A 21,074-nucleotide genomic window follows, 5' to 3' on the forward strand; every position below is an offset into this window, starting at 1 on the left:
TCTCTGGTTGACATTGTCCCCCTCTTTCTATTACAGTGGAAACTTCCTCTTACAATAATCCTTTCAGATAAATTCTCTGCTTACTGTTTGGTGTTTTTTGTTTGTTTGTTTGTTTGTTTGAGTAATATTTTGGTACAGCTTCATTGTAAGTTCAGTGGGCTTCGTGACTAGCCTACAAATCTGAATATCAATCTATTTATTCATTCACTCATTTATTCCTTCACTCAATAAATACTGACTGAGAACTTGCTGTAGTGGCTTGGTAAGGTGTCACCTCAGCTAGGCTGGACTAGATTTCCTGGAATTCCCTTCCCTGCACATTTCCAGTTAGGGTGGTCCACACAGGAGATTCCTACGGGAGATTGGGAGAGCAAAATGGAAGCAAAAGGCATTTGGTAGCTAACTTTGTGACATGAGGCAGTGGCTGGGTTAGCAAGTACTTCACTGTCCCTGTCCCCTGGATTTGCCTTCAGCTTCTCTGTCATCTGGGCTAGGGTGTTTAGCTTCCTAACAAAGGAACTGGCTTCTGCAGGACACCCACTCTCTCAAGGTCAAAGTCGTGTCTGTCCCTGTGAGCTCCAGCTTGTGCTGTGGGTTTCAGCTTGTTCTTGATGCCTCCCACTTTAAATTCATTTTCCTTTCCCAACTACCTTCCCTGAGTACTTCAATCTTCAGTGTCAGATGGGAAGAAACAGCCTTATAGAAGCTGCTTAACTAGGACACACACCTACAGAGGGCTGAGTCCCTGTAACTAACTAACCTACTTCTGCTTCTCTGTTTGGACCCTGACTGGCTCTCTGAGCAACTATCTGAGCTACTATGAGCTTAGAATAAATTAGAATATTAATAGATAGATTTCCTATTGTCTAAGAACTCATGATCTAATAAGGGAAATAAAACACGAACATAACTAAAAATGCAACGTAGAAAGAACTAAATTACTTCATATGTGTGCAGTTACAGTGCTATAGATTGTATGACATTTTAAAGCAGCTATTGTGATGTGGCCTAAAACATAGATCATTATGTTTCTCATTTTTATTACCACATAATATTTAAAACTGATTCTCTTATCCTTTACCCTAGTCCCAATCCTCACCTCTTTTTGAGCCTTATCCCATCCTTAAATCTAAGGGCCTGGTGTATATAGTGTATATTACTACAAAATGTAAAGAGTATTTCTATATTTTTGATTCACTGTATCAAATTGGGATTATCAAAATAATTGGATCATAAGATGCTGACTAAAAGTGGTGGACAAAGGCCACTTAAAGGCCACTTTAAGTATTCTGCCTAAACCCTATGAGAATTCACAAGAGGGAGGTATTACTCCCAAGTGGAAGGTTATCGGGTCCTTAACGGAGGTTGCACTAGAACTGGCCATAGAAGAGAGGATGGTGTTAGATTCCAGTTGCCATACTCCTGGGAAGCACTGGCTAACTCTTTCTGTTAGGAACTATGGAGAAAGGTCTTCTTGTTAGACTCAAACTGTGTTCAACTTGGATTTGCAAACCCCTGTAAATAGCAGGAGAAAGTGACTGTTGTCAAGCCCGTTTAGCTAACTACTTTCCTGACTGTTGTTTTCAAGTTCATCCCCGGTCGACTTTTGGTGTCCAGGAACTTTTGTAAAGCAAGATTAACTTATAGGAATGTACTGGACAGAATCTCAGTGTCTCTCTATGAAGATAATTTACATAAATACTTATCTATCATTATTTTGCCATATGGGAGAAGCTTAAAATGAAAAGAGTAGGAAATGACAGTCCAGCTGAGATTTTTAAAATCACATTTCTTTTTTATGATTTTAAATTAACACTTAATGTCATCTGTGTTGTAGTCTTTGTGCTAGAATCTACCTTGTCCCTTTGAAATTTCCATGAGGGCACTTGAGTTCCCTCATCATCATCGATCCGAGGAAAAAATCTGACTGCCTTAGAATGTTACTAAGGATAAAAATAAGATAAAGTTTGCATGGTGTAGCTACACAATATGCTGTATAGATGTCACCCAACCAGCATATTCCTCCCCAAAGACTGTTTTATTTTCTGTTACCCATCTACCAAATCCGTATACATTTATTTGCCAATTCAGAACAAAAGCCTGACTTTAGCCAGTCAAGAACTTCTCGCAGAACTAGGATATTGCCCTATACGTGGTAGGTGCCTGATGCAGGTTTCTTATATGGAAGCGGTTTCTTTTCCTCTGGCATAATTCTCAACATAAGTGGGCTGAGAAATTCTTATCCACATCCAACAGTAGCCTTCTGATTCGTTCTGCTTCAATGGGGGAGCAGAAGGCGATGAGGGGGAACTGCCTTCTGGTCCTAAACATCCTGCCATTACTCAAACCACTCCGAGCTGTGAAACCAGCCAGCTAAGAATTGGAAGATAAGTGAATTTCTATGAGAAATACCTCTTTTCTCCCCTCCCCTTTCACAAGTACTTGCAACAGCAGCAAGAAACAGCTGCTGTTCAGATTTGATGTACAGACTCAGAGCTCTTTTTTTAAAAAAAAAAGTTTTCATTAAAGTATAGTTAACATACGATATTATATTAGTTTGGGGTGTACAATATAGTGACTTGATATTTACATACCTTTCAATGTGATCACCACACTAAGTCTAGTGACTATCTGTCACTGTGCAAATTATTACAATATTATTGACTATATTCCCTGTGCTGTACATTACATGTTAGGCTTAGCGACATCTTTTCTTGTGTCATCTTCACAACTACACTATGAAGTTTTCTCCCTTCCTTCCTTCCTTCCTTCCTTCCTTCCTTCCTTCCTTCCTTCCTTCCTTCCTTCCGTCTTTCCTTCCTTCCTTATTATTTATATCTGTCCATTATTCATTCATTCAGCAGGTGTTGACTGATAAGTCCCTGGCTAAATCTTTGGACTAAAGTTTCAATATATTCTTTGCCTTCATGGAATTTACTTTCCAGTATTGGGAAGGGGATAAGCATTTAACAAATAATGGCACAAGTATTTCATTGACTTTGGGATAATTTATATGGATGAGAACTACAGCGTACTACGAGAACGTAGATCAGAGGAAACTGAACTAGTTGGGGTATTTATTAATGATGAATGTGTCACGGACTTTAATTAAGCACAGACTGTGTGACAAGAATTATCCATTCGTTCTCCTACTTAAGCCTCAAATGAAAAAACAAAAAAGCCTATCTGGTAAACTTTTATCCCTGTATAGGATAGAGGATAAGAATAATGGGCCGTAAATCTAGTGTGTCTGCCTTTAAAGACCTGGATTTGCCATTCTCTATGTTTAATTTTCTTTATATACAAAACTGGGGTAATAACAGCATCTGTCTCATAGGGTTACTGTGAGGACTAAATGAGTTAATACTTGTGAAGTGCTTTGGAGTAGAACCTGTCATTCGGTAAGTGCTCAGTAAGTGTACTTCCTCTATTATTCTAAAGACTGGAAGCCTCATGACATTGGGCAAATCACCTCACAAGGCAATCCAAATCACCTCTAGGCTTTGGAGTCTTTGCTTATGTTGCTAAATCTTCATGTGTAAGCAAATTAATAGAAATAAGGCACCTAGCATTGATACTGACGCACAGCATGCTCTCAAAAAAGATATTCTCCTTCTCCCTCTCCTCCATTTTCTTCTACTTCTCCTTCGTCTTCTTCTTCTTCTATTATTATTATTAGTAGTATTAGTAGTAGTAGTAGTAGTAATAGTATGTCTCATTATCCTCAAGTTGATTATCTTGAGGGTTGAATGGTAGATGCTTCAGACTGAGATCAGGTCAACATTTTCTTTGCTCATCTCTACCCAGAGTTGTTCTGAGTAGGAGTGTGTCCCTCACACATCAGCTTGAGGACAGCCAAGTGAGGGTTTTATAGTATGATCACATCATCAGAATATCATGACAAACATTGTGGCCCCCACGTGTTCCTGGATATTGCTAAAGAATCTGACTTATCTGTCTATAGCTTTTTGGGGCCTTTTCAACAATGGCCACCTGTGGCCTCAGCCTTGTCCAGGGCCTGAGCCCAGGGCTGCCATGGAGCCCAATTCAGAGGGCACATGAGCACATAGAACTCACAAGCCACTTAGCAAGACTGACCTGCCGCATGCAGGGAGAACAGACAGTGCTGCAGCCCCACCAGGCAGGGAGCCTAGAATCAGCCTTGCTGTTGAACCTGGCATGGAATGGGGGGGCTGGGGGGGGGAAGAAGGAAGAAAAAAATGAGAGAAGGGCAAGAGAAGACAAGAAAAAGATAAGAAAGTAGAAAGGGAATAGTAAGAAAAAAAGAGGAGGGGAAGTCTTGATTTCCCTCGGGCCCATTATAATAGGCAAGGTTATTTGTTGCAGGTAAGTTGGGCTGTATAACTCCAAATATGGAGAGGAGAATCTATTAGAAACATATTAGAAACCCATATAATTCCCCACAGTACCATTTTGGTGAGAATGTAAGGAAATTTCGGAGGAACACACCAAGACAAGTTGGCCATAGGCTGCCGCTGCTATGAGAATGGTCTCCAGTCATCTCCACGGTCCCATGTATTAGGTGTGAAGCTACTCAAGTGCCACTGCCCAAAATCCTCCAGCTGGGCTGGTGCATTTCCTCACTGGAATTCTGAGCCAAATGCTAGATCTTTCTCTGCCTCAAGTAAAAACTTCCTTGCCTGAACAAGGTCACTTTGACAATGAGCCATGGTGATCCCTACAGCATCATAGATTTTCCTCAACAATCCCAACCTTTCCAGGGGATCTGGAATCATTACATTTTCCTTCCTCCCCCCCCCTTTTTTTTTTCCTTTCCCCTTTTTTTGAGTTCCATAAGCTACCATCTCCCCAGACTTTAATCATGTTTCAGTCAAATTGCAGGAACTCTGATAATTATAATGGCACTTTGCCCTTTCTCACATCTGCTGTACCCAGGCTCTCCAAACACCCCAACCCCAGGTTCTTTGACCAGTCCCCTAGCTTTGTCTTGGCCTTGGAAGAAATGCCAACACATTCTTTCATGATTCCTTCTTGGCTTCCTTCAGAGGAAAGTCTCTTTTATTTATTCAGCAAATACTGATTAATCACCTGTTACGTGATTAGAATTGTGCTAGATTCTGGGGATATAGCGGTAGACAATAGATATGGTCTGGGTCGTCATGACTTCCAATGAAAAAGGAAAATGTTTAGCAAGTCAATATAAGCGTAACAAGTGTTATGAAAGAGAGCTTTGTGTACCATAGGAACATATTACACGGGAAACTGGAGGCTTCCCAGAAGAGAAGGCTTCACCAAGAAAGTGACATTTTGCTGAGACTGAATAGTGGGTAAGAGTTAGCCAGACAAAGGGAACTACAGCGGCAAGGACACTGAGTCTGAAGAGAAAATTCTAGTTGAAGAACTGTAGGAAGCAAGTATGGCCAAAGGGCGGAGAGTGAGGGAGAGAGGTGAGGTAACAACAACTGCCTCATATAGTGACTTGAAAACTACTCAAAGGACTTTGGATATGAGAAGTCACTGAAGATATTTAAACAACTAACTGATTAACATTTCAAGAATATTGTACTGGCTACAGTGAATAGACTACTTTTGAGGAGCAGGAGTGAAAGATGGGGCAACTAATTTAAAAGCTATTATGGAAATTCAGGTAGGAAATCATTGTTTCTTGGACTAAAGTTGTTGCAATGAGGATGGAAAAAAATCGATGGAGTGAACGTATTGTTAAGAAGTAGAACCAAAAAAATGCTTAGCAATGGGTTTGATTTGGTAGGGAGGGAGAAGAGGAAGCCAGGGATGACTCAGCTTTCTTGCTTGAACAAAGGAGTGACAGTGATACCAGCCACCAATATAAGGATCCCTGGCTAATCAGATGTGAGAAGACAGTGCTGAGCTCAATCCCAGATATGTTTGGTTGAGGTGTCTGAGGTGTTTGGTGGAAATGTGTGTTGTGTGTTATTTACTATAGTCTGGCAGTCAGGGGGAAAGGAGTGAAGAATTGTGCATGTTGGCAATACTCACTATTGAATCCATGAAATCGATTCACCCTAAGAAGAGGATGAAAATTAAGAAAGTAGACCTTAGGAGCGAGCCCTAAAAAGCCCATCATAGACTATGGAATTTCCATAGACTATGAAGAGTCAAAGGTGGAAATTAAGTAAACACAGCTAGAAGGCAGTAGAAAAAGCAGAAAAAATAGTCCGTGAAAACTGAGGAGAGAAACAGAAATATGGCTAGCCAGCTCATGAGATGGTTGGCTATTTGATCCCAAAGACTATCTTTTATTCTTCTTTGTATCCCCAAGATCAAGCATAATATCTGACTTTAACCAGGACTTAAAATTTATTTGTTGAACAAGTAGAAATATAGATGGATAAATTAATTAATTGAGGGGAACTTAGGTTTCTGAAACATGATATGACCAAGATTCTATCACCCATCATGGCCACTAAGAAAGAACTTGGGGGTTTAGTGGGGATAGAAAGATGCTAATACTTATTAAATATCTATTATAACAACATCGTCATCAAACAACCATTTTTGAGCACTTTCTATATGCCAGAAACTTTGCATATTTTACCTAATTTGATCATGACAACATTCTTATAAGTTGATATTGTTATCCCATTCTACATATGAGGACACTGAGACTCAGAGTGTAAGTGTCTTACCTTGGGACACATAGCTCACAAGAGAGAGAACTGTAGACTTGAACCTAGTCTCTGAGCCTCAAGCCATCATCTCTTAATCATTAGGATGTGTTATATGTTGAGCTATAATGTGACATAATCTTTCTTTGTAGACTGTTTTGAGGCCCTTACTTTGTCTGTCTTGTCACTCCCTAGTGGAAATGTCAAATAAGTAAGGGAAATTGCTAAGAAAAGTGATGGTTTTCACCTTACCGAAAAATGTGATGCACTTCTCAACTTACTAAAGCTTTCCCACTAGTCTCCATATCCCTCCACCAACAGGCCAATGCTTTCCTTATTCTCCCAAAAGTGCTGCCTCAACATTCCCTCCCTCCCTGGAGAATGTTTCTTAAAAAATTGAGGAAGAGAAGCATAAATTGTTAGGAACAACAAAGATGACCAATTCCCTTATCTTTCTTTCTCTCCAAAAGGGATGGACTTACTGAGCCCTGGCAGAATAAAGACATGTTTAACTTATAACACGAATAAGGAGAAAGACTGAACATTCCCAAATGTTCCCCGTGCCCATCTGAAAATGAAAAGTGAAGCAAGTCCAGCTGAACACACTGCTTTCTGCAGGAGAATCAGTATATATATATAAATTGAGGTATTTTGTTGATGATTGCATTCAGTGGTTTTACTCTCTCTCTCTCTCTCTCTCTCTCTCTCTCTCTCTCTATATATATATATATATATATATATATATATATATATATATATATATATATATATATTATACCACATGTTTATAGTATCATTTTATATATATATATATATATATATATATATATATATATATATATATATGTGTGTGTGTGTGTGTGTATATGTATATATATATACACACACATATATATGATAAAATTTATACTAATATAATATGTTATAATATTATTCAGCCAAAAAAAAGAAGAAAATCCTACCATTTGCCATTTGTGATAACATGGATAGACCTCAGGGCCATTATACTAAGTGAAATAAGTCAGACAAAGAAAGACAAATGCTGTATGATCTCACTTATATGTGAGGTCATATATAACAAAAACAAAAAACAAAAAAGAAACACAAACTCATAGAAAAAGATTAGATTTGTGGTTACCAGAGGCAGCAGATAGGGGAAGGAGGAATTGTATGAAGGCAGTCGACAAGTACAAAACTAGGGATGTAATGTACAATATGATGATTGTAGTTAAGAGTGCTGTATGGTATATTTGAAAGTTGTTAAGAAAGTGAATCCTAAGTTTTCTCATCACATAGAGAACATTATATTAAGTGAAATAAGCCAGACACAGAAGAACAAATATGGTAAGATTGCACTTATATGTCATACCTAAAATAGGCAAATTCAGAGACTGAAAGTAGAATAAAGTTTTCCAGAAGCTAGGGGGCAGGAGTAATGGCGTGTTATTGCTTATTGGGTACAAAGTTGATGTTGGGGATAATGAAGTTTGGGGCATAGATAATGGTGATTGTTACACAACACTGACTGTATTTAATGCTACTACATGGAGGAAACAAAACATGGAGAAAAAATGATCTCTGAGTCCCTGGCAACTTTCCATTTTTAGAGTCTATCCTTTTTCCTGGTTTTAATCTACATTTCTGTATTTGAGAATACACATCTCTATAGTTTTATTTATGTTAGAAAAAAAGTCCAACCAAGTAAATGTAAAGATCTAATTGGCTTTATTGAACAATTCATGAATTGGGAAGCATCCCGTCTAGTAAATAGAAAGGTTTTCTGAGGACTTGTACAAAATGGAAGGTTTCTATAGGCAGAAACATGGCAGGACAAGAAAGTTAAAAGAGTGGATTATTGTAGTCAAGGTCACCTTCCCCTGGAGAAAGTCAGAGTGTCTTATGGGGCACTTTATCTCATCAGTGCTGACCTGGAAATTCCAGACTAATTGGTTTAAAGTTCCAGTCCTGGGAGAGGCTGAAACTGCAGTCTAGGTATTACGTCTTGGTGGGGCTTGGCACACGTGCCTCCTCTTGTGACCGGTTTCTTTTTAACACATATAAATAAAATATTTTGGTTTTGCTCAGAGTAGCGCAAGTTGATCATTGGTCTTTGAACCTACACAGTCTTAATTAAACAATTTGGTAAATTTTTAGCAACAGTTTGTGCTTTGGAGTCTGGTCATCTTCTTTTAATAATTATTAGCTAGTGTACAGAGGTCAAAGGCAGAGAAAAATGTCCACACTTTATTTACTATGTGTTTCCTGAAGAAATAAGGTTTGAGTAACCTTCTAGTTTTAGTATTGCATGGGATCCAGGACACTAGAAGGGATCCCGGGGATGTCTATAAAGACTCCATATCTCTGGGTTCAACATTTCGTGTTAGAACTTCCCTAAGTGAAGCCATTCAGCCAACCTAAATCTAGAAGGCAGCCTGCGGCATTAGGGTAAGTGCCTGAGACTTACTCAATTCTATCTGTACAGTGAGTAGGAGTTGATTGGCTAAAGGAGTATAAACTAAGCTGGCTGACTCTCTGGTGGATTTCTCCAAAATGGGGAGGATCCAGGTACAGAATTACATGATAGATCATAGTCATCAATAAAATGCTTTTTTCCAGATTCTGATATTGCTCTGTGATAATTATTCCAAACCCAAATAGGCAGAATGTCTAATAAGTAGTTTTACTCTTCTAAGCTGTACAGTGACATGCATTTCATTTAGGTTATTTCCTTTAATACTAACAGAATTCCACGAAATATAACTGTCATTCTTTCCAATCACAGATAAGGAAACTGAGACAATAGTCAGGAACCCATACTTCAACTCATTTATCAATGATTATTAAACTTTAGCTATCTGTCACAGGTTATATCCCAGAGGTTAAGAATACCAGCTTGAGAGCCATATAAATGAATTCAGTTCCTGGATTGGCCACTTACTGATTGGGTGGCTTTAGACAAGAGATGTAACACTCTCTAGTGTGGTTTTCTCTTCTGTAATAACCATGCTTAACTCTCAGGGCAGTTTTGAGCACTAAATGAGTTAAAATACATGAAACATTTATATTACTGCCTGGAACCTATTAAGTGGTACCTAGGTATAAGATATTATCATGAGGCCATTTCTTCATCTTTGTATTGTGTCTCTGTGATTCCTTTGGCACTGTCTTTTTTCTTAATCTTTACTAAATTTGTTCGTTCATTTATTTTGTTCTTTATATTTTACATGTAAGTGAGATCTTATGGTATTTGTCTTTCTCCATTTGACTTATTTCACTTAGCGTAATACCTTCTAGGTCCATCCATGTTGTTGCAAGTGGTAAGATTTTGTTATTCTTCATGGCAGAGTAATATTCCATCGTATGTATGTACCACAATTTCTGTATCCAATCGTCTACTGATGGGCATTTTCATTCTTTCCATATTTTGGCTATTGTGAATAGCGCTACAGTGATCATAGGGGTGCATATATCTTTCTGAATGAGTGTTTTGCATTTCTTTGGATAGACACTATCTTGAATCAAAGCTTTCTACTTTTGTTATATAGCCGAGATATGCCATGGCTGCCAGAGGAACCAATCACGAGAAGCACCATGTCCTGGAATGTAAATTAGGGCAGGAAAAGTGGGGTCAGATTGGAGCTGAGTTCCTAAGTTGCTACCTCTATGTATAGGCAGGGTGGCTGGAAGCCTATCGCTGCTCAGACAATGATCACCAAGTCACACAGCTGTTAAGGCAGAGGTCTATTATTATAGGTTGGCTATGTCACCCTTTACCAGTCTAGGTGGGCACCTATTTTCAAGCACCAAGCACATTTTAAAGATGAAAATATTGATTCTGTTTTATTTAGATTTAAGTAAACATTTGCTAGGGTGCCTTCTCCCCCAAATCCCTTACGTGAATGGGACCTGAACGTCAATGTTACATATGACCTTGACCTCTAAGTCATAGTTGAGAGGATTTTAGATAGACACAGGTCTCAAACTAGAGTAAGTTCTTTCTCCCATGAATCTGGACCTAGAATATAGAAATGTTAGTCAGTCTCAGATTGAAAGTATGAGGTGACTTTACTCATGGAGAACATAAACTTGATGTTATTTTATAGGCTGAATAATGACCCCCTGTGATATCCACATGCTAATGCTTAGAACCTTTGCACGTTAAATTACTATATGACAAAAGGGATTTTACAGAGGTGACTAAATTAAGGATGTTGAGATGAGGAGACTATCCTAGATTATCCAAGTGGGCTCTAAGTCTAACCATAAGCGTCGTTGTAAGAAGCAGGTTGGGAGATTTGAATGCAGAAAAGCAGAAGGCTATGTGAAGATGATGGAAGTAAAGGGAGAAAAGATAGTGTAATTCAGGGCCATAAGCCAGGGAATGAGGATGGCCTCTACCAACCGGAGAGATGAGGAAATGGATTCTCCCCTAAAAGCCTCCAGAAGGAAGTGGCCTTGCTGACACTTTGATTTTTATCCCTTAAGACCCATTTTGGATGTCTGACTACCAGAAATATAAGATAATAAGTTTTTGTTGCTTTAAGCCACTAAATTTGTGGTAATTTGTTACAACAATACAAAATTAACACAGTATAGATATACAAATCATCTTGAGAATATAAAGTTAAGCCACACAACTCAACCTACCAAGCCCTTGTGATAAAAAGCTAGTCAAAAAACCAAACTTTCACTGACAGCCACATACTTTAATTCAGTAGAGTATCTCAAAGCTCTTTAGAGGGCATCAAGGACCAAGAACAATGATGCTGAGGGCTTTTGAATGGTCCTTTGGAAAACTTTGTAAGAGGAAGGGGAGGATACCAGAGCAGACTTTTTATTTTCAAACATAGAAGCATGAAAAAGTAAGATTCTTTCATGAAAGAAGTCTTCTTCAAAGAAGAAAATATTGCTTTTATTTTTTTTATTATTAGTTTCAGGTGTACAAAACAACATAGTGATTAGATATTTACACCCCTCACAAAGTGATAACCCCCTCAAGCGTATTACCCATCTGACACCATCATAGCTATTACAATGCCATTGACTATATTTCCTATGCTGTACTTTAGATCTTGTGGCTAAATATTTCTTTAAATTATAGTTGACATTCAATATAATTTTATGTTAATTTCAGGTGTACAACATAGTGGTTAGGCATTTATATAATTTATGAAGTGATCCCCCAATAAGTCCAGTACCCATCTGACACCGTAGATTTTACAATATTATTGACTATATTCCCCATACCATAGTTCACATCCCCGTGATTATTTTGTAACTACCAATTTGTACTTCCTAATCCCTTTACCTTTCTTACCTATCCCACCAACCTTCCTCCCATGTAGCAAATATTACTTTTAAAGGATTACTTTGGCATTAATAACTTACATTGTGGGATTTTAATTCTGAAATGTCTGTCACCATAAAGGAAAAGAATATCATCAAAGGTTCAAACTTCTTATTTTTTATATTATGGAGGAGAAGAAAGACAAAAATATTATATGAGAGTGGTTTAAGTAATGCATAGATCTCAGATTATTGGATGCTTTTTTGTGCTAATGTCAATTACCATGTTTGTGTTTGTACTGATGCATTTTCACTAATAAGAAAGGCTCAGAATGGACAATGGCACCAATCAGCAATATTTCTTGGGGGTACATTGCCACTGATGCCAGCCACAAGGACAAATGTTAAATCCAAAACTTCTGAATAATTTGTGGGATTCTTCTTTAATTTCTGCCACATGTAAATAAAATGGTATTTTTTTCTGACTAAGATACTCCACAATGTAGTAGGCCATTTCCCTCATGTTGCCTTGGCCTCGATATTTAGGGACAGTATAACCCATTCTTAACTCACAGGACTGTTCCATCACAATCCAAGAGACAGGGAGCTCCTCCGGACCCAGAATACCAAATCCTGGAAAATTCTGGAGGCAGCGTTCAATATATTTCAAGCTCCTTTCATTTCTTCCAAAGTCCCACTGGTCATTCACAAGCCCTGCATGTAAGGGATCCAACATGATACTCCGAACGTTTAATTTGCTGTCAAGAAAATAAATGAGCATTTATTCAGCCAGCATTTACCAAATACCAGGATTGCACACAATAAATAAGACACCATCCCTTTTCTTGAGGATCTCACAGCCTAGAGGAGGAAACAGATGCGCACACACACAAAAGTGCTATTTCTATGATTGCTTCAAAATCTTCCAAATAATTGAGAGGGACAAAACCCTATGTGTTTTACGATGCATTTCACAGCATGAAATTGGCATGACATAGCACAGTATACTTCAAAAAAGTCCAAGCAAATGCCCCAAGGAAGAGGAAAATGAGTACATATTCCTAAAATAGCAAGGATTAGACCACAGCGACCTCCCACATTGCTGAATTTTGAATTCTACTCCACAAAATACCTAAATATACAAGATGATATTTCTTTCAACAGATCTATCCATACAGTGCATGTCCAGGAGGATGAGAACCATGTTCTTCTTACAACTTCATGCACCCAAAGCCCATCACCACACACCTCTAGGGAAGTACCCTAAAATGAAGTTTAAGAAGCACCAGTATAGGGAGGACATTGGATTTTGGGGGTGGTAACAATCAGGATTTTAATTGGATAAGATAGCTGAGACTCAGTTTTCTCATCTACAAAATCAGAATAACAAAGAAGTTTTACCCATCCGCAGAGAGGAAGAGTTTTCAGGAATTTGTCAGGTTCAAAGTCACTCTATGTTTGCCAGTGGGTAGGTCACTGGGCACTACATTGTCTATACATAGGTGAGGCTTTCTTTTTGCTCTCTTCCATGCCTGACCTGATCCTGGTCCTGCTTCCTCAAAAATCTCAAGCGTTCTCCCTGCCCTCCTCCTGCAGTACAGGCCAACCTAGAGTGGCAAGGTACTAAGATATGCATTCGGGCTTAGAGGGAAGAAAGAATCACCTTAGGACAGTACTCCATTCCGGATTGCCATCCCCATTTACCATTTTTCCTTGTGCATATGCTTCTGTTAAGATTCTCATGGAAACAAGCTGGGCCAAAGCAAGATTTGAATATTGCTAGCTCTCCCGGCTAAATCAATTGTATGTGTGAGTATTCAGATTTTATTTTTTTTTAATTAGTAAGACAATTATAAAACATAAATTGACTGACAATAATTATTTCTTCTTTCTCTGATCCCCTACTGCCCAGTTACCTTCGCTAAAGGCAACTAGTGACACGATATATTTATGTAACCTTCTAGAGGAATTCATACTGTGTACACTGTTCTGTGTGCTTTGTTTCTTTTTTTCACATAGCAATATATTTTGGAATTCTTTTCTTATCAGTTCATATAGAGCTGGTTCATTCTTGTTAATGGCTGTATATCATTCCAATGTTTGGATTATACCTTAATGAATGGACGCTACTGATGGACACTTAGGTTGTTCCATATGTTATGCTATCACATATTAAATTCATCAAAGTCTTACCATCCAATCTGGTAATATCTTTCATTTAATATACATATTTTTGATCCAACCATTTCAATTCTAGGAGTCTATCTTTCAGAAATATTTATACAACTTGTGTAATGACCTATGTATAAAGACATTTGTTACTGAATTTTTGTTATAAGGAAGAACTGGAGATAAATCAAAAGTGTGTTGATATGGGAATACATAATGATATATCTCCCTATTAAGGAAATCTATGCAGCTGTCAAAATAAACGTAAGGTATCTGTGTGAACTTACATGAAAGATGTATCTTACATATTTCTGAGTGGAAAATAAGTTTTTCAGTACAGTATGTGCATATGTTATTTTTACAAAAAGAAAAAGAAAAGAACAAAAAAACTCACAGAGTACTGAAAGTATCCTCCCCAAATGTTAAGAATATTTACACCTGGTCAGGAAGATTGTGGGGAATCCAAGTGGGCAAATTTTCACATCTTATTTTGAAAACTGGGATACTTTGTATAGCATGTAGTAGTTTTGCAAAAAATAAATAGTTTTAGTAAAGATTTTTCAGTGCCACCATGTTGTCCGATACCCTCACAGGAGGACTCTTCTGAGACCAAAGTGAGTTAATAAATGTAAAGGATCTCATCTAATGAAGGCCCTGCCCATGGTCAGCAAACATTAGATAACATTTCCCTTCCTTTCCCCCATGGAACTGTGTACCTTATCACAATTTAGTCTCAAAGCCTACATATTCAAGACTTGCTCTTATGGCAACTGAATGATTCTACCAGGAATTTGGGAAGCAAAAAGTCAAATCTCACTTTTGACTTTTATTCTCTGTGGGCATATTAACTTGCTCCATCAAATCTGCCTTGCCATCACTTGATGTCTTGAGTTTCCTTGGCATTTCTAGCTTAAGGAGTTTGGTCCTTGTGTAATCCACCTGCACTGATTTTGAAGCTGCAACCTTCCTTATTGCTTCATCCAAGCTCTCTTGGCAACCTGGAGAGAGGAAAAAGACACTGCATCATCACTTCCATATCTGCTGTGAATGAACCAGGGGTTCTTTGCATTTTACATTTTAACTCAGACCAGTTACCTTGGATCTGGAAGGCTTGTTCCCAATTGATAACCTGGGGGCATGCCAGGACTTCCTGTATCTTGTCAGGGGCTTTGGTAAAAATGTGGTAAGTGTTGGTGTAATGATCCAGATCATCCTTCATCTCCTGATATAACAAATAGCAGTCATATTTACATAGCACTACAATTTCCAAAATGGTCTTGCATATACCTGGAGTGCTAGAGACTCAATTGCTTGATACCCTCTGTTTTTTTTGTTTTGTTTTGTTTTGTTTTTTGTTTGTTTGTTTTTGTGTTTTCTGGGAGAAGCACATAAAAATGGCCTTGGAATCCCTTGAAGAATAAATCACTCTTAACACACTGAAGGTGGTTCCTTTCTGATGGTGCATTGAAGTTGGATGCCCTTGGGAGGGGAGTAAGTCGCCCCATTGTCTAGAATGGACGGTACACCAAAAACAGTGGGTATTAAGGGTCTAAAAGAGAAGGGTGCCTCTGGAATGGAGAGAAGCATGGGGAACACAGCCGGGGGTCAAGAGTCTGGGTCCGTGAGGAGCGGATACCTAAGCTAAGTCAGCCCCAGCACTCTGGGGCTGGCATGGTGATTGGCACTTGGTGTACACAGGAATGAAGCTGACTTTTAGAAAAAGCCGTCATGGCGGGGCTCACAACAGCACCTGGAGTAGAAGGCCAAGTCTGCCACTGCATGGGGGTTCTGGGGGTTACTGTAGGTGATGTTGTGTTCTAATTCCCCCGATCACTATGTAAATGGGGTGGGCGTAAATTGTCCCTACTCTAGGAAAGAAGGGAGTCACTACTTATGCTCTCCTAACCTGGAAGATGGGGAAGACATTCTTATTAAATATACATGATTTATCTATTGTTTAACAATTCTCCCACATTGTAATTTTGTCAACTTCTCTTTTTATAGTGGAGAAAGCAGCAGTCTTCCCAAGGTCATATTAGTCACTTGGAAGATTTAAATCTCAAACCCAACTCTGATTCAAGTATTATTGGGTTATGTTCATTTAGTCACAGGGAAAGAAAAATATTTCCTAACTGTTTCCAGCCATAGGCATCTATGTTGAGGTGTACACCTGTGATCAGAATCTTAGTGGAAAAGAACTATCTAGATGGGATCCTGATGTTATTTACAAGACATGGATTATTGGCTATTTGGTTTACTCCCGTGCCTTATATCGCTGTCCTACCCTCTACACAAAGCAGACTTTCCAAAACCTAGATGAATCAGGGGTGCCAAGGTTCTTCTCCCCAGCCCCCAGCTTCAGCTCTGTCATTGTCACACTGAACATCCTAAATGTGACTGGCCTGGTATTCAGCAGCTTGTGCTCTTACCTCTTCCTGAGGCCGAGTAATGACTATTTGATAATCTGGCCAGGCATCAACCAGCACCTCCATGTTGAATGGGTTTTTATTTTTAATGTTGAAAATGGCACCATATACCTACAAGAGCAATAAAACAAAACAGGAGAGGTTAAAGTTTTTCTTTGAGATAGAATCTTGGATGTGGTACGGGAAATAAAACCAGGGGTTAGGAAGATTTGACAGAATAGAACTAGTGATTCCAAAATGGTTCATTGGCCTATTTATTGGAAAATATGCTGCAAAAAGGCCCAGTAGGGGTCCATGAAAATCCAAGTTAATAGCCGAGTCATTAGGAACTGGGTACCCTGACATTCATTCATTTGTTGTTTAAAACTTCACACAATTTTCCCCATTATTTTCATTTCATACGATACCATACCATTTACTTGGCATCTATTATATATCAGATGTGTGTCGAGTATAGAGAATTCAAAAGTGAATATGAAAATTGTCACTGCCTTCAAGTTAAGTGTAGATGCATAGAGAAATATATAGTCTGTCATAATGGGACACATGCTCTGACAGATGTATGCACTTAGTGGTGTGGCCTCCCAAGCAGGAAATGCACCACCTATCTAGGAAGTGGGGGGAGGCTTACAGAAGAAATAATGTTTGAGTTGGGTCCTGAGGCATAAGTCAAGTCTTTTCCTGGCAAAATAAAGAGAGAAGGACGGCAAGTCATTTCAGGTAGGAGAAGAAGCATGAGTGAATGCTTCAAGGTGCTTGGAATTTATCATACCTGCTGAACTGTGAGGGGCTCGGTGATTGCAGCATGTGGTATATGGCAGGGGATGTTGGGAGATGCAGTAGAAAAGGCTGGGGGCACTTGGTGATAAACCTGTGTAAACCCAACTAAGGACTATAGACTTTATGCCTTGGACATGGACCACTACTGAAATTTTAAAGCCAGGGAGTGATACAGTCATATTTGTGTCAGATAGATGACTCCGGTCAGCAAGGTGCAGGCAGGATGGTGATATTGAAAACAGGGAGACACTGCAATAGCCTGAGGCAGAAAAGGAAATCCACTGGAGATAGCAATAGAAGGGAGCCAAAAGGTGTTTAAGAGGCCCTAAAAGAAGTGAAGTAGATGAATGGATATGGGTGTTAAGTTCATCCCTGAAGAAGGACTCTGACTTTAGACTTGTACTCCCATCTGTCCAGGGAAGGTTTTGAGCCCTGGATATATCCTTCTCGTACAGCATCCCTCTTGCTCCAGACCACCCCCTACTCCCTCACCTTCAAGGACTCAGGGATGTTCTTTTCCAAGGATTCATACAGAAGCTGCATCTTCTGGGGTTCATGAAGCACAAACATCTTGTGTAGCACCTCAGCCCCCTTCCCTCAGGAAGATGATCTAAGGGAAAAAAAAACCACACAAACAAAAGTACCTGGAGAAATAAGACAGGTGTCCAGCAAGAGGAGGAAGGAGAAGTCACCTAGGACACCACACATTGTCAGAAGTAAAAGGCTTTAGCAGTTATCTAGTCCAAACCTTACATTTTACAAATGAGAAACGGAAGCCCAGGGCTGCAACTGGACCTCGGGGCTCCTTGGGGATCTCGCTACAATTCCATGGTGAGAAGTACCCTGAAACGAATCTCCACGTGGCCCATTTGTTCAAATCAAGCCAAGAGCTGGAAAGTGAATGTCTTCAGCTGTTCAGATGCAAATGAAAAATAATGCATCTCTTCAGAAACTGTCTCTGGTGCCTCTCAAGCACCCCAGGCATTGAAACACTTGTTCTAATGTTGTCATAGTATCAGTAGTATTTTTAGCCATCATGAAAGAAAGATCTTCTGGAAAAGATCCTAAGAACCATATTATGTGTAGTGCTTTTTCCCTAAGGAGGTCTCAGGAGGGGAAAGTTTGATTAGCAGTGAGACTCTCCAAGCATAAATTTTCAAAATCTAGGAATTATATCCTAGCAACCTTAAAAATAGAGAAAATCCTTTTATTCAATAATTCCACTTCTAGAAACTCATCCCAAGGAACAAATAATAGACATCTATAAAGATATAAACACAAGTAAATCCACTGTAGTATTATAATACTGTAAATTTAGAAATGATCCAAAATCTACTATAGAGAAATGGTTAAGGTAATGATGGTATATCCAAATAATGTATTACCAGGCAGCCATTAAAATTATGTCTTCAAAGTATGCTTAATGACATAGGGAAATGTTCATGCTATAAAGTAAAGAAAATATATGACATAATCCCAAATTAGTAATATAAAGATGGATAGGTGAATGGCCATATGTGTATATATACTTGTGTGTATACCCAACTCAAACTCTTTCTGAAACAAAGTAGTGTATAAATAAGATACACATATGAACTTCTAATCTTATACACATGAATATCTAACTATCTATATAATTATATAGTATATATTTATATTACATGTACCTAATTAAAGTATATGATACTTAAAAACATTATATAAGGATAGGCATATATTCTAAAACACCAACAAATACAAGAAATTCAAAGTAATTTTGATGGCTTATAGGGGAACCATCATTTTTTTCCCATCGTAACAATCCTGGAAAACCCAGTACCCATTGTGTGTGTGTGTGTGTGTGTGTGTGTGTGTGTGTTTAGCCAGAATCAAAACAAAACGAAGGACAGTGATTAAGAACATGGTTTTTGGATTCAAACAAACCAGAACTCAAACCTTGGCTCCTCTGTTTGCTAGCTGGGTCACTTTAAGTAGGTCATTTTACTTGAGCTTTTCTCTAAGCTTCACTTTCTTCATCAATAAAATGAGGGTAATAATACCTTCTTTGTAGGTTTTCCTGAGGATTATTCCCTCAAGTCAGAACATGTACGAAGTGTTTAGTGTGCTGATAGGTGGTGTATATATGTGATTCTGAAGGAAATGTTGAGGACGCTCAAATCTAATCAAGGGGACCATTCTATAGAACAGGAACATAACTGAACAAAACTGCAGCTTCAAAGACGGTGCTATATATAACTTGCTTCAATAAATCTATTAACACAACATTGACATTTTCAGGCAAACCAGCGCTCTAGAACAGTTACAGGGAAAAGAGGGTCCTTGGATATAGAGTTAGAGTAAAGGTAAGCTTATTTAGCAGAGAGTAAATAAGAAAAGAAAGGTCACCCCACAGACGGAGTGGCTGTCTCTAATTAATAGTGGAAGAGAGACTCCCTCCACCTCCCAGACTAGAGTTTACATGTGTTTTCTTGCTTCTGTGGAAAATGTATTGGTATGGGGGAAAAGAGAAAAGATGAACAATGGTAAGTTATGTTTAACTTCTGTAAGACACAAGAACAGGGACAGTTTTGTCTTTAACCTTTGTAAGGCACAACCTGTGCCATAATGGAATCTCTTCGTTTAGTAAAGCCTTTGGATGGTTTGTTCTGTGTGATTGATTAATGTCTCCCTGAGTTCTGTGTCTTAGAGCATGTAAGCAGTAGGCTTGGAATCCAACCTCCTAGTTTCTTCTTGTGTAAAAATAGTCCGCATGCCCTTTTCTTATAGTAGAACAAGCCAGTATGTTTGCAGCACCATCTGGGATGATGGATACGCTAACCAAATGGCAGATAATTCTGCTCATTCTGCAGACTCTTTGTAGCATCTATCCCCCAGAAGAGTGTAATCTTGGAAAGTGGGACCATGTCTTATTCTACCTTGTAGCTCAAGCATCAAGCATAGCACTTGGCATAGAGTAGACATCAATGATCTTTTGTTCAATAAATGAATGAATGGAATCAGTGAGGTGTAGAGATGGGGCCCTTGAGTTACATTTCCTTGAAGACTACGTATCAACTCTCTTTGCTCTGATTCCTGATTTAGTCAACTTTCTGAGGAAAATGTGGCTGCTAATAGAAGCTTTCAAGTAAAGAAGAAAATGTCCAACTGTAGATAGTTTGAGCACCTTATATCATTTATATAAGATGTAGGGGGATGCATTAAAAAGGATGTGAGAAAGATTGTGCATAGCTTTTGTTGCCGCCACCTGCTATCATCCAAAGCACATCCTCTCCCACCTGTTTGCCATTTTACAGCCAACGGCCCTCCATGGCAGGAACCTGGGTCACCTCCCATCCATTGGCGACATCTATTTCCAGCTCACCCTGGGGTCTTCTGGTAGTAGAATTTTTCTGGTTTAAACTGATCCAATGCATAAACTGATATGATTGATCATCCATAAAAATATGTTGAAGAATGTAGATATTTAACAAAATCAGAGAGGCAGAGGGGCCAACACAGGAGACCAGGGGAAATTGGCCAAAGAACAATGTGAAAAATAAGAGGAGGAGAGGTATCCCAGGAGTCAAAATTAGAGAAACTTTATTTAGAGGAGGAAGTGACCAGAGGAGTCAAATGTTGCTGAGAAGCCAAGAGAGACAAGTACTAAAAATGCCACTGCATTTGGAGTTAGGAATTGATTTCTGATTTGGTGAGAGGTATGTCACGGAATGATTGAGGAATAAAGCAGGGTAAGGGGATTAGAGAATAAATGAAATGTGAGGAAATGAAGGTAAGTCTTTCAAAG

The 21,074-nt window shown here is 38.8% G+C and overlaps 2 protein-coding genes across 2 annotated transcripts in view; one reads left to right on the top strand and one right to left on the bottom strand.

Moving 5' to 3' along the window:
* Positions 1-8,877: 8,877 nt before the first annotated feature.
* Positions 8,878-21,074, top strand: part of LOC109459546 (glycine N-acyltransferase-like protein 1) — a 41,145-nt gene continuing 28,948 nt past the window's right edge. The window contains exons 1-2 of the mRNA XM_074336429.1: positions 8,878-9,074; positions 13,651-13,724. The gene's annotated coding sequence lies outside the window, so the exon portion shown is untranslated. The remainder of the gene's footprint in view (positions 9,075-13,650; positions 13,725-21,074) is intronic.
* Positions 10,398-17,986, bottom strand: GLYATL2 (glycine-N-acyltransferase like 2). Its single transcript, XM_074336428.1, has 5 exons — positions 17,783-17,986; positions 16,514-16,621; positions 15,180-15,306; positions 14,902-15,082; positions 10,398-12,673 (listed from the first exon to the last, which is right to left on the bottom strand). The coding sequence occupies exons 1-5, from the start codon at positions 17,858-17,860 to the stop codon at positions 12,265-12,267; spliced, it is 903 nt and encodes a 300-aa protein (XP_074192529.1). The 5' UTR covers positions 17,861-17,986; the 3' UTR covers positions 10,398-12,264.

This window comes from Rhinolophus sinicus, linkage group LG06, assembly GCF_036562045.2.
Source record: "Rhinolophus sinicus isolate RSC01 linkage group LG06, ASM3656204v1, whole genome shotgun sequence".
Lineage (NCBI taxonomy): Eukaryota > Metazoa > Chordata > Mammalia > Chiroptera > Rhinolophidae > Rhinolophus > Rhinolophus sinicus.

Excerpts from the sequence above, each read along its gene's own strand:
- GLYATL2 (XM_074336428.1), bottom strand. The coding sequence starts at position 17,860 with ATGTTTGTGCTTCATGAACCCCAGAAGATGCAGCTTCTGTATGAATCC. Across the intron at positions 16,622-17,782 it reads ACATCCCTGAGTCCTTGAAG|GTATATGGTGCCATTTTCAA; the intron begins GTGAGGGAGTAG and ends TTGCTCTTGTAG. Across the intron at positions 15,307-16,513 it reads TTACTCGGCCTCAGGAAGAG|GAGATGAAGGATGATCTGGA; the intron begins GTAAGAGCACAA and ends TTGTTATATCAG.